Raw genomic sequence first — 14,575 nt, 5'->3', positions numbered from 1 at the left:
CGGATTGAGAATCTCAGAAATCCTATACGGACCAATAAAACGAGGTTTAAATTTAGGAGAGGAAACCTTCATAGGTATATGACGAGAAGATAACCAAACCAGATCCCCAACACGAAGTCGGGGTCCCACACGGCGTCTGCGATTAGCGAAAAGCTGAGCCTTCTCCTGGGACAAGGTCAAATTGTCCACTACCTGAGTCCAGATCTGCTGCAACCTGTCCACCACATAATCCACACCAGGACAGTCCGAAGACTCAACCTGTCCTGAAGAGAAACGAGGATGGAACCCAGAATTGCAGAAAAATGGAGAGACCAAGGTAGCCGAGCTGGCCCGATTATTAAGGGCGAACTCAGCCAACGGCAAAAATGACACCCAATCATCCTGGTCAGCGGAAACAAAACATCTCAGATATGTTTCCAAGGTCTGATTGGTTCGTTCGGTCTGGCCATTAGTCTGAGGATGGAAGGCCGATGAAAAAGATAGGTCAATGCCCATCCTACCACAAAAGGCTCGCCAGAACCTCGAGACAAACTGGGAACCTCTGTCAGAAACAATATTCTCAGGAATGCCATGTAAACGAACCACATGCTGGAAGAACAAAGGCACCAAATCAGAGGAGGAAGGCAATTTAACCAAGGGCACCAGATGGACCATTTTAGAAAAGCGATCACAGACCACCCAAATGACCGACATTTTTTGAGAAACGGGAAGGTCAGAAATGAAATCCATCGAAATATGTGTCCAAGGCCTCTTCGGGACCGGCAAGGGCAAAAGCAACCCACTGGCACGTGAACAGCAGGGCTTAGCCCTAGCACAAATTCCACAGGACTGCACAAAAGCACGCACATCCCGTGACAGAGATGGCCACCAGAAGGATCTAGCAACCAACTCCCTGGTACCAAAGATTCCTGGATGACCGGCCAGCACCGAACAATGAAGTTCAGAGATAACTTTACTAGTCCACCTATCAGGGACGAACAGTTTCTCGGCCGGACAACGATCAGGTTTATTAGCCTGAAATTTCTGCAACACTCTCCGCAAATCAGGGGAGATGGCAGACACAATGACTCCTTCCTTGAGGATACTCGCCGGCTCAGATAACCCCGGAGAGTCGGGCACAAAACTCCTAGACAGAGCATCCGCCTTCACATTTTTAGAGCCCGGAAGGTATGAAATCACAAAATCAAAACGAGCAAAAAATAACGACCAACGGGCCTGTCTAGGATTCAAGCGCTTGGCAGACTCAAGATAAGTAAGGTTCTTATGATCAGTCAAAACCACCATGCGATGCTTAGCACCCTCAAGCCAATGACGCCACTCCTCGAATGCCCACTTCATGGCCAGCAACTCTCGGTTGCCCACATCATAATTACGCTCAGCAGCAGAAAATTTCCTGGAAAAGAAAGCACATGGTTTGAACACTGAGCAACCAGAACCTCTCTGTGACAAAACCGCCCCTGCACCAATCTCAGAAGCATCAACCTCGACCTGGAACGGAAGAGAAACATCAGGTTGACACAACACAGGGGCACAGCAAAAACGTCGCTTCAACTCCTGAAAAGCTTCCACGGCAGCAGAAGACCAATTAACCAAATCAGCACCCTTCTTGGTCAAATCGGTCAATGGTCTGGCAATGCTAGAAAAATTACAGATGAAGCGACGATAAAAATTAGCAAAGCCCAGGAATTTCTGCAGACTTTTTAGAGATGTCGGCTGAGTCCAATCCTGGATGGCCTGAACCTTAACCGGATCCATCTCGATAGTAGAAGGGGAAAAGATGAACCCCAAAAATGAAACTTTCTGCACACCGAAGAGACACTTTGATCCCTTCACGAACAAGGAATTAGCACGCAGTACCTGGAAAACCATTCTGACTTGCTTCACATGAGACTCCCAATCATCTGAGAAGATCAAAATGTCATCCAAGTAAACAATCAAGAATTTATCCAGATACTCACGGAAAATGTCATGCATAAAAGACTGAAAAACAGATGGAGCATTGGCAAGTCCGAACGGCATCACCAGATACTCAAAATGACCCTCGGGCGTATTAAGTGCCGTTTTCCATTCATCTCCCTGCCTGATTCTCACCAGATTATACGCACCACGAAGATCAATCTTAGTAAACCAACTAGCCCCCTTAATCCGAGCAAACAAGTCAGAAATCAATGGCAAGGGATACTGAAACTTAACAGTGATCTTATTAAGAAGGCGGTAATCAATACACGGTCTTAGCGAACCATCCTTCTTGGCTACAAAAAAGAACCCTGCTCCCAATGGTGACGACGATGGGCGAATATGTCCCTTCTCCAGGGACTCCTTCACATAACTGCGCATAGCGGTGTGTTCAGGTACGGACAAATTAAATAAACGACCCTTAGGGAATTTACTACCAGGAATCAAATCGATAGCACAATCACAATTCCTATGCGGAGGTAGGGCATCAGACTTGGACTCTTCAAATACATCCTGAAAGTCCGACAAGAACTCTGGGATGTCAGAAGGAATGGATGACGAAATAGACAAAAATGGAACATCACCATGTACTCCCTGACAACCCCAGCTGGTTACCGACATAGAGTTCCAATCCAATACTGGATTATGGGTTTGTAGCCATGGCAACCCCAACACGACCACATCATGCAAATTATGCAGTACCAAAAAGCGAATAACTTCCTGATGTGCAGGAGCCATGCACATGGTCAGCTGGGCCCAGTACTGAGGCTTATTCTTGGCCAAAGGTGTAGCATCAATTCCTCTCAACGGAATAGGACACCGCAAAGGCTCCAAGAAAAATCCACAACGTTTAGCATAATCCAAATCCATCAGATTCAGGGCAGCGCCTGAATCCACAAACGCCATGACAGAATATGATGACAAAGAGCACATTAAGGTAATGGACAAAAGGAATTTGGACTGTACAGTACCAATAACGGCAGAGCTATCGAACCGCCTAGTGCGTTTAGGACAATTAGAAATAGCATGAGTAGAATCACCACAATAGAAACACAGTCTGTTCAGACGTCTGTGTTCGTGCCGTTCTACTTTAGTCATAGTCCTGTCGCACTGCATAGGCTCAGGCTTACTCTCAGACAATACCGCCAGATGGTGCACAGATTTACGCTCGCGCAAGCGACGACCGATCTGAATGGCCAAGGACATAGACTCATTCAAACCAGCAGGCATAGGAAATCCCACCATTACATCCTTAAGAGCTTCAGAGAGACCCTTTCTGAACAAAGCCGCTAGTGCAGATTCATTCCACAGAGTGAGTACTGACCATTTCCTAAATTTCTGACAATATACTTCTACATCATCCTGACCCTGGCATAAAGCCAGCAGATTTTTCTCAGCTTGATCCACTGAATTAGGCTCATCGTAAAGCAATCCCAGCGCCTGGAAAAATGCATCAACATTACTCAATGCAGAATCTCCTGGTGCAAGAGAAAACGCCCAGTCCTGTGGGTCGCCGCGCAAAAAAGAAATAATAATCAAAACCTGTTGAATAGGATTACCAGAAGAATGAGGTTTCAAGGCCAAAAATAGCTTACAATTATTTCTGAAGCTCAGGAACTTAGTTCTGTCACCAAAAAACAAATCAGGAATCGGAATTCTTGGTTCTAGCATCGATTTCTGATCAATAGTATCTTGAATCTTTTGTACATTTACAACGAGATTATCCATTGAGGAGCACAGAGCCTGAATATCCATGTCCACAGCTGTGTCCTGAAGCACTCTAATGTCTAGGGGAAAAAAAAGACTGAAGACAGAGCTAAGAAAAAAAAATGATGTCAGGATTTCTTTTTTCCCTCTATTGGAAATCATTGAAGGGCTCCTTGTACTGTTATGGCTGGCAATCAGGCAACACAGCGTGCAGTAATCAGCGCACATACAGAGATCTGGCAATAACCAAAAACAATAGGACGAGCTCTGAGACGTGGAATCTCTGTAGACTGCAGTACCTGATCTATCCTCACACAACTATAAGCAGCAGTGGATTGCGCCTAACAACTACCTATGCAACTCGGCACTGCCTGAGGAGCTGACTAGCCTGAAGATAGAAATACAAGCCTGACTTACCTCAGAGAAATACCCCAAAGGAATAGGCAGCCCCCCACATATAATGACTGTTAGCAAGATGAAAAGACAAACGTAGGAATGAAATAGATTCAGCAAAGTGAGGCCCGATATTCTAGACAGAGCGAGGATAGCAAAGAGAACTATGCAGTCTACAAAAAACCCTAAAACGAAAACCACGCAAAGGGGCAAAAAGACCCACCGTGCCGAACTAACAGCACGGCGGTGCACCCCTTTGCTTCTCAGAGCTTCCAGCAAAAGTTAATAGCAAGCTGGACAGAAAAAACAGAAAACAAACTAGAAGCACTTATCTAGCAGAGCAGCAGGCCCAAGGAAAGATGCAGTAGCTCAGATCCAACACTGGAACATTGACAAGGAACAAGGAAGACAGACTCAGGTGGAGCTAAATAGCAAGGCAGCCAACGAGCTCACCAAAACACCTGAGGGAGGAAGCCCAGAGACTGCAATACCACTTGTGACCACAGAAGTGAACTCAGCCACAGAATTCACAACAATTGATGCACACATAAGGGTCCAATTAGTTGGTTCAAACAAGCGTGCGGTTTATTAAATATCCATAAACCGTCCAATTTAACACAACAAAATAACCTCTTCTGGGTACAAAAGGTAGAACAGAACCAAAATGGAAAATAACCAGTCCATATATAGCACGGGCTAAACCATTTATACGTCAGACCTTCACTCAGCCTCTAGCTGAGACTGAGCCCCACAAGCAAGATATTTTACCATTGCATGCACTATGTACTAATGATACAGCTGCATTTCACTATATCTGTTGAACCACGCTCCAGTGTGGGGATATGTGAGTAGCCAGTCCCACCCATCTCTTTTACTGCTCATAAACACGGCCCTTGACACACCCTATTAACTCTCTCAGCACTATATGTGCTGGAGCCTGCTTTTCCAAACTTACATCACCGGGCTACCAGCTTCGATGATACATATCCCCCCCAAAGACCTGTCTGGCGGCCATCTTACAATGTAAAGCACGTGATCAGATGATCGCAGCTTCAACTCCTCTTAAAGGATTATTACGGTAAATACAGTAAAAAGTTTTTTAAAAAGTATTTAAAAATATGAAAAAAACAATGAAAAATTCTGAATTTTTTTCATTACTTAAAAAAATAATTCATAATTTTTATTTGCATAATCATACTGACCTTGAGAATCATATCAGTTTTACAGTATAGTGAACATGGCAAATAAACCCCTCATCCCTTTAAAAAAAAAAAAAATTGGGAAATTGCATTTTCTTTGCAATTTCAACACATTTGGAATTCTTTTCCCGTTTTCCAGTCCATCATACAAAAAAATTAATAATGTAATTCAAAAGTTCAACTCGTCCTGTAAAAACCAAGTCCTCATATAGCTATGTGGATGGAGAAATGGAAAAGTTATGGCTCTTGGGAGACGGAAAAGAAAAAACGAGAACAAACTAAATGAAAAATCGCCTTGGGATGAAGGGGTTAAATTAATGTACGCAAAAAAAACCACAAGATTGAGCTTTTAAAATATTAAAATAAAATCAAATTGTAAATATCGTAAAAAATACAAAGACAGCAGCAAAATTACTTTCATTGAAGACAAAATGGGTTTCACTCCACTTGAAATCATCCTATACATTTCAGTACAACAGATGTATTTACAGTACAATCTTACCGCACAACACCATTTTCCAGTCCTCCAGCAACAACATTAACAGATATTCCCTCTGGTTGATTTGAAAATGCAATACAGGAAATAGTCTCTCTGCAATGTACATGTCCAATAAGATCACCATTTACAGTCCAAAGTCTCAGGTCACTGCCACCGCCAACTAGAAAGAAAATAAACCTTTTATAATACACTGTTCATGCTGATATATGCCTAGAATACCCAAATTATTTTATGATATCTAGTCTTAACTTCTTGTAAAGGAACAGATCTTTACTGTCATCAGTGCACAATACAGTAGTTTGTCAGCAAAAAATAAAGTGAGGAGTCCAAATTATGTGCAGATGAGATCCGGTATGTTATGGTGTAAATGATGATCCAAGTGTCACGGCAAAGAATGACATTAACCCCTTCATGACCGGGGGATTTTTCGTTTTTCCGTGTTCGTTTTTTGCTCCCCTCCTTCCCAGAGCCATAACTTTTTTATTTTTCCGTCAATTTGGCCATGTGAGGGCTTATTTTTTGCGGGACGAGTTGTACTTTTGAACGACATCATTGGTTTTAGCATGTTGTGTACTAGAAAACGGGAAAAAAAATTCCAAGTGCGGTGAAATTGCAAAAAAAGTGCAATCCCACACTTGTTTTTTGTTTGGCTTTTTTGCTAGGTTCACTAAATGCTAAAACTGACCTGCCATTATGATTCTCCAGGTCATTACGAGTTCATAGACACCAAACATGACTAGGTTATTTTTTATCTAAGTGGTGAAAAAAAATTCCAAACTTTGCTAAAAAAAAAAAAAAAATTGCGCCATTTTCCGATACTCGTAGCGTCTCCATTTTTCATGATCTGGGGTCGGTTGAGGGCTTATTTTTTGCGTGCCGAGATGACGTTTTTAATGATAGCATTTCGGTGCAGATACGTTCTTTTGATCGCCCGTTATTGCATTTTAATGCAATGTCGCGGCGACCAAAAAAACGTAATTCTGGCGTTTCGAATTTTTTTCCCGCTACGCTGTTTAGCGATCAGGTTAATACTTTTTTTTAATTGATAGATTGGGCGATTCTGAGCGCGGCGATACCAAATATGCGTAGATTTGATATTTTTTTTATTGATTTATTTTGATTGGGGCGAAAGGGGGGTGATTTAAACTTTTATGTTTTTTTTATTTTTTTCACATTTTTTTAAACTTTTTTTTTTTTAACTTTTGCCATGCTTCAATAGCCTCCATGAGAGGCTAGAAGCAGGCATAGCACGATCGGCTCTGCTACATAGCAGCGATCTGCTGATCGCTGCTATGTAGCAGAATTGCACGTGTGCTGTGAGCGCCGACCACAGGGTGGCGCTCACAGCGACGGGCAATCAGTAACCATAGAGGTCTCAAGGACCTCTATGGTTACCATTCACAAGCATCGCCGACCCCCGATCATGTGACGGGGGTCGGCGATGACGTCATTTCCGGCCGCCCGGCCGGAAGCGGTAGTTAAATGCCGCTGTCTGCGTTTGACAGCGGCATTTAACTAGTTAATAGGTGCGGGCAGATCGCGATTCTGCCCGCGCCTATTACGGGCACATGTCAGCTGTTCAAAACAGCTGACATGTCCCGGCTTTGGTGCGGGCTCACCGCGGAGCCCTGCATCAAAGCAGGGGAGCCGGCATCGGACGGTATAGTACGTCCGATGCCGGTAAGGGGTTAAAGAGGGTGTGTATTGGAGTGCCCCCAGACGCAGGGCCGCGGGTTACTCAGTACCGGTCCTCTCTGGCTCTGTTCTGGGGTTGTCACGGTGGCTGGACCCGGTCCGTGACCCTGCTAAGGGGCGTCCAATAAAAGGGGTGATGAAAGTCAGCTAAGGCTTCGTGATGCCACCTGTGGTATTCGGTCAGGGTGACCGACGCTGCTTGGGGTCCACTGGGGTGATGTGATGGCAGCTAGATGGTATACCTTCCCACAGGTGAAGTATGTTCCCAGGGCTTCCCAGTAATGTAGATGGTGATGGTGTGAGGTGCAGACAATAACGAGGACACAGGGTTGCAGTCTCTTTACCTCTTTACTGGTGGCTTCAGGATCCTCAATCCAGAGCACTGTTAACAGGGCTGTCTGAGACCGGCCGGTCCGAAGGCACATCCAGAGTTCCCTTTGCAGGTGGAAATCAGTGCCTACCACTAGCGCCTGTGTGTTGTAGTTCTTCCCTGCTGAGCATTCGGGATAGTCCTCACAACTTCTGTTCTCGTTCTTTCTAGTTCTTTCTCGTTCTTTCTATTCTCCGTCCCCCAAGTTTGTTATGGCTAGGACGCACCCGTTTGACGGGAAGGCTCGGAGCTATTCTGGGACCCTAGAGACGCCCCTCTCCACGGTTGCCCCCCTATGTCTGCTTAGGTGATGTAAGGTAGACAGCCAACCTATAATTAACTGTCCTGCGGTATTTGAAGTAAGGCATAAAGTCAGTTTCTTCCTCGGTGTTCCGGGCACCAGCTAAGCACCTCAGTAGGATGTTGCCGTTCTCGGGGCACGACTCCTACTGGCTCTCCTTTGTGCTTGATCTCGTTTCTCACTGTCCACAATATCCTTCGCTTCGTGTCTTTTCTTTAGATGCCGCCGCAAGGTAGTGCAGGCGCGGCTCTGTAACGATCTGTCCTTGTCGCTAAATCTCTGCCAGGTTCCCACGCCTGACAGGGACTCCCCTGAAGTCTTCCCCGCAACACACCCTGCCACGGGATGTCGCCTGGGCAAAACCCAGTCAGCTTCTGCCTAACTTCCTATCCAACCCCTAGTTTTACCAGTGTGAGGAGTGGCCTAATAAATAAAACCTTTTGCTCCCCCTAGTGGCCGGAGTGTGAAGTGTAATGTGTGCTTGTGATAACTGGTCAGATGAACTCCTTTAGTGCCATCAGACGTACCATCACTCCACTTAGTGGCAGAACGACATTACTGCAACGACCAGGTCTCTGGGGCGCTGCAGTATCATGCAAAAAATGATGGACCAAAAGCTTGTTAGTTTGGAGCAGGTCCACCAGGTAGGAAGAATGTTGCCTAGTTCTAGACAGCAACTGAAACAAGAGGAGGGGCAGCAGCATAACACCTCATTAGGACGTTGCAGTCTGATTCTAGTTAGTGTTAATTGAGCATTAAGATATGCTACATCTTAACTACAAATGAACATTTGATTAGAGGAATTTTTTTCAGCGTCACAGGAGTTTCATATTGACAGGGGGTCTTCTGTAGACTCCTAGCTGTCATGACAACCCATCGTACCCCCCCCCCTTGATTACGTGATGGGGGTGCTTATAGGTGGAATTTGTGACGTGCATCTGGCTGTTAAATCCTGCTATCAGAAACTGACAGCGAGATCTTACTGATTAACAGCAGCGGTCTATGGATACCGGCCACGGTCTTCTGCAGACCCCCAATTGTCACGCCAACCCATAAGCGCCCTGTGATCATGTGACAGAGGCGCTGATGGGCGAGATTAGTGATGTGCTTCCGGTAAATGCGAGCTACATGCCACTGTTAGAAATTGACAGTGGCATTTATCTAGCTAACATTAAAAATAATGTGAGCAGGGTGCACTACAATAATGTTTAATAAAAATACGGCTGCTACATCCAGTAGTTAGGACAAAAGTACATAATAAGAGTAAAAAGAAAGAAATACATAATAATGTGCACACTCATGAACATGCAAACAAAACACAATGTTTATTGGCAAAAAGAGATATACTTTTAAAAACAAGTAAAACCATACAATGGTCCAGGACCTAATGCTCTACAAAGATATAAATGTGCAAAATCAGAAATGTGCTCCACAATAAAAAAGAAATAAAGGCTTATAAGGTACTGGGGAAGCAAGAACCTTGGCACTAAGAAATAAAGAAGTGTTCAGACTGGGTGAACGACTGGGATAATGTGCGATGGGGCTGATGATGCTAAAGATCAGCCCTTAATGAGATATGTAGACATGATGAAGATGATCTAAGTACAAGGAAAAATACCTGCTGGCACCCAAAGTGAGGAAATCCTCAAATGATCATAGAAGCACATGGAGAGAGGGAACATGAAAGGACCAGGGACATGGCACCACGCTTATCACCGTGTCAAGCAAGGCTTCGCCAGGGAAGTGGCGTCCCACCAGCCAGAAAGTGAACACAAGTCTAAATAAGTGTCATTACGTACTGGTGACAGTAGAGAGGCTGCTATACAGAAACAGAAGTGGAAGCAAATGCCTCATGACGCGCTGTGTCAGTAAGGGCAGATGTCTCTGTCCTGAAATGATTAGTGCGAATGAGCAAAGAACAAGCCACTTGTACAGAATAGCAAAGAGAGCAGACGGCTGCAATGCAGCATACAGCGCAGTTGTGGGCAAGCAGAGTGCATACGTGGCTCCCGGGAGCCAAGATAAGGCATACAGCCGCATATAGTAAGGACACAGGAACAGATCAGGGTATAGGGGTATAAATAGCTATTGACCTGATCAGTCCATATGCGAATAACCCCACTCAAAAATGGAGAGAAAAAAACACACAAAGACACTATCTAGAAAAAAGATTAAAAACATGTATTTCACCCACAGAATGAGAGGAGGCGACACGTCGTTGGACATAGTGATGTACATGGTGTTCTCATGAAACAAGGCTGAGTGGTTAATAAAGAGATAAATGTTGTGCGGATCCAAATCAAAGTTGTGACCATTAGTATGTATTTGCATCAGCAGTGTCACAGGCTCCATTGTTTATATCTGCAGAGTGTACGCAGCAGGTGGTGTATATGGCCAAAAGACAGACCATGCTTGGAAGTCGGGCACATACAGGAGGGTAGAGGTGTCGGGGTGGGCTGTATATCTCCTCCAGTGTCAGAGTCTATGCACTGTGCCTCTGTGTGTGTGCACATTACTGCCAGTGTGGAAATCAAAGTTAACCGTGAAGAATACAGAATTGGGTGAAAGAGGACAGAACGTATAAAGGGAGCGAGAAAGAGGGTTGTGTTGGTCGGAGGGCAGCAACAGCCGGCTGGTGACACCGGAGCCGCACAACCTGCATCCACCTATCTAGATATAATACCAGCAGGCAAAGAAAGCAGACAAAAACAATGAAACATATATAATAATGGTGGTAAAAGCCAATTAGTATAAGACTCTATTTGTATCAATAAGAAGCTGTTGTGATGTTGGAGTACAAGAATAGTACAAGCTTCCCCCACCTTTCTTATAAAAGCTGATAAGGGAGGTAATGTGGTCTTGTAGCCACATCACATGTATTTGGAGGAGGCACATAGACAGCTCAATGTTCCCAAGTTCTACCGCAGACTCCCCTCTGACCCGACTGGGCCTTTTGCAACCAAATTCAGGTGCCTGTTGGACAGGACTTATGAAATGGGCATTTTAAACATTCAAGAGACAAAGTTCATATGGGTACAACATCCGGTAACATCTACGTTCTATAAGCTACCCAAAGTGCACAAAAAGATCTCAAAACCTCCGGGTCATCCTATAGTGTCCAGTATTGGCAGCCTGTGTGAGAAGGCCAGTACATATGTAGACTTTTTTCTGCAGCTGCTAGTTATGTGGTTTCCCTCATTCATGAAAGATACATCACATTTTATTAAGATCTGTCGAGACATCACTCTTCCTACCCAGACATTTGTGGTTACATGTGATGTGGAGTCCTTTTACTCCAACACCAACCATTCTGATGAGATGAGAGCAGTCACTTATTTCCTTGACCAACAATTGAACTCTGACAGAATGCATGATTCCTTTTGTTATCAATCTTCTTGATTTTGTCCTCAGACACAACTATTTTTTGTTTGATAGGTCTTGCTATCTACAGGCCTCAGGAGTGGCCATTGGGGCCCAGCCTTTGCGAACCTTTTCTTGAGATGGTGGGAGTCCACGGTGGTTCATGGATAAAGTTCAACACTGGCTACGTTATGTCAACGACATATTATTTTGTCTGGTCAGGTATGCAACTAGAATGCCTCATGTTTCTAGAATTTTTGAATCAGAATTCTCTGAATATACTCCTTACCAATTCTATGTCTCCCTTTTCAGCTATTTTTTGGACCTCACCATATCAGTGCAGGATGGTCATTTGATGACTAACTTGTATCATAAACCCAACCCAACGAATAGTCTGTTGGGGTACCATAGCCTCCAACCCCTACATACACAAAAGGGGTGCCCATTGGGCAATTTCTGAGGACTAGAAGAAATTGCTAGAGGGATACAGACTTTCGCATCCAGGCACAAGAACTGATGGATATATTCAGGAGCAGGGGCTCTCCTAGAAAATACATCTCATCGGCCTATCAACGTGCCAAGTCACATACACAGGACTTGCTGCTGATTACCACCTTTAGACCGCAGGACTCCAAGCCTCGATTCATTACCAATTATAGCACACAATGGACATACAGTCATATATGGGTTGGATGGGTTATATATTATACTACGTGCCTACTACATTTTATGGATACGAATAGAGGCTTATACTAATTGGCTTTAACCACCATCAATTAATAAAATAAAAAGCAACTCCAGCTTCAATGAAAATTTTAAATTTGTTTTTCATTGCAAAAAATTTGCTACAAATAGCACAGCGCTAAGGCTGTAGTAGATAATACATACTGACAGAAAAATAGAGAAACAGAGACCAGAGGAAAGAGGCAATGCGTTTCGACTGCAACTGCGGTCTTTATCCCAGCTAAAGTCTCAGTTTATATAATCCACGTATATGTTGTACATATAAATAGACCAATCAAAGCTTTATGTCGAGATCATATTGTGCTTGTAAAAAAAACGTCCAGGAATGATCTGTTCATTAAAACCAAAATACATAATCACGAGAATACATGTAATACTTAACCATAGAAATTCAGATCAAAATACAATTTTTTGCAAGACAAGACTTTCAATCAATAGCAAGAAAAAATTGAAATATCAATAATGAAACATGATCTCATTACATCTGGTAAGACCACCAAGGCATCTGGTTCCAAGCTTGTATATCCAAAACGCCTCTCGATTAAGGAGACGTCTCCGCATGTCTCCTCCCCAGAAAGGGTTTTTCACTTTTTCAATACCAAAAGTCTGAGATGAAACCACGTCACATTTACGACAAGTAATAAAATGTTTGGCTGCTGCGGACATGTCACAGCAAGTATTCATAGTATTAGGGATTGGATATTTCAATTTTGTTCCTGCTATTGCCTGAAAATCTTGTCTTGCAAAAGAATTAATTTTTATCTGAATTTGCATGGTTATACTGTATAATACATGTATTGTGATTACATATTTTGGTTTTAAAGCACATATAATTCCAGGACCTTTTTTACAAGCACTATGTGATCTCAACCTAAAGCTAAAAGGTAAAATAAAATTTAAAGGGGTTTTCCCCAGAACAAAGTATATTTTAATCAACAGATCTTGGCATAAAAATAATTTCCACAATCAGATGTGTTAAATAAATGTTTCTGTGCTGAGATCTTAGGCTAGTTTCACACTAGCGTTCGGCAGGGCTGCGGATGGCAGCCTTCTTCCTCCGTTAAGCCCCGCCCACTGCCGCACCTCTTCCTTCAGCTCCGCCTACGTCTGCATGCGTCCTACGTACCCTATCTTTAACATTGGGTACGCAGGCCATGCAGGAAGAAGACTGCCATCTGCAGCCCTGCCGAACCCCAGTGTGAAACTAGCCTTATAAATGTGCCTCTGCTGTGTACTGTGTTATGGCTGTGTCTGACCGTGCAGGAACATGGTCTGATCATACCACAGCTCCTGGGCAGGGAAGAAAGCAAAAGGGTATATAGACAGGACAACAAGGCATCATATAGCCCCCATATAATGCCGATGATGTAGTGATGATATGATTTTTGTTTTATTTGCAGTCAAATGGACATTATTTGTCAGCGGCACTACAAGGCACGTTAAATATTTGCTGTTCACTATCTAATACATATTGCTTTAAAGAACACATTACATCTATATATCAACAAGTAAGTTTATATAAATAGATTATAACCACTTTAATGGGACAGTATTTGTATATATTGGATCTGTTTAGCAACATACTTTCTATTACTTCAACGTCTTACTTTAAAAACAACCTGTCATCGGGATTTTGTAAAGAAACCTACAATTGAGGTTGAAAAATATTCTAAATGTGGTTTAAATAGTTTTTGAATATTTGAACAGTACAGACAACATTGGCTGTATAGGAGCCATCTATATTTCTAAGTCTTATCGGATGGCGAAGAGAGGAGTTATTTTGCTAATAGTGGGCCTGGCTCATTACAATGAGAGTAAAAACACAGATTAGTCCAGTAGATATGCTTTTCTACATTTGCAATGATCAAGAGGCTGAGCGCGACATTTAGGATATCAAACTCGGATTTAAGATGTGGAGAAGGATATGTTTTTCATGCTCTTTCTGTTGTGTCAAATTGTGATTGTAAGGTGGATACTTTGGTGCTCCTAAGCTTTTTAGTGTGAGATAGCGGCTCGATCAGGTGGTTTCTTAGAATAACTTTGGTGGTATCCTGTAATGTGGAAGTAGTGGGAGCAGAAAGCATGGTAGAGAATGAAACAAAAATATTCTTATGGTCTAGCCATATGATAAATAAAACTGAAAAACTGAAGTGGATGATACTAGAGGGGAAAAAAAGTAATTTGAGAAGGCATGGTCTATACGAAAGAAAAATGGATGACGGTTGGAGTAGAAGTCCTTGAAGTTCTTTCCAGATGTTACTCAAGCTATAATTTTGAAGAAGTTATGGAAATGTGGCGATATCGGGGGTGCTAAAAGTTGATTTGGGGTGTCTGGTAAATTTATCAATAGT

The 14,575-nt window shown here is 43.2% G+C and overlaps 1 protein-coding gene across 2 annotated transcripts in view; it reads right to left on the bottom strand.

The window, feature by feature from the left end:
• Positions 1-14,575, bottom strand: part of LYST (lysosomal trafficking regulator) — a 604,516-nt gene that overhangs the window by 44,124 nt on the left and 545,817 nt on the right. For both annotated transcript variants that reach the window (XM_069769439.1, XM_069769441.1), the window contains exon 50: positions 5,758-5,914. In XM_069769439.1, the coding sequence (XP_069625540.1) occupies positions 5,758-5,914 (157 nt within the window). The remainder of the gene's footprint in view (positions 1-5,757; positions 5,915-14,575) is intronic.

This window comes from Ranitomeya imitator, chromosome 5 (assembly GCF_032444005.1).
Source record: "Ranitomeya imitator isolate aRanImi1 chromosome 5, aRanImi1.pri, whole genome shotgun sequence".
NCBI lineage: Eukaryota > Metazoa > Chordata > Amphibia > Anura > Dendrobatidae > Ranitomeya > Ranitomeya imitator.
This window is presented reverse-complemented; position numbering and strand designations above follow the sequence as displayed.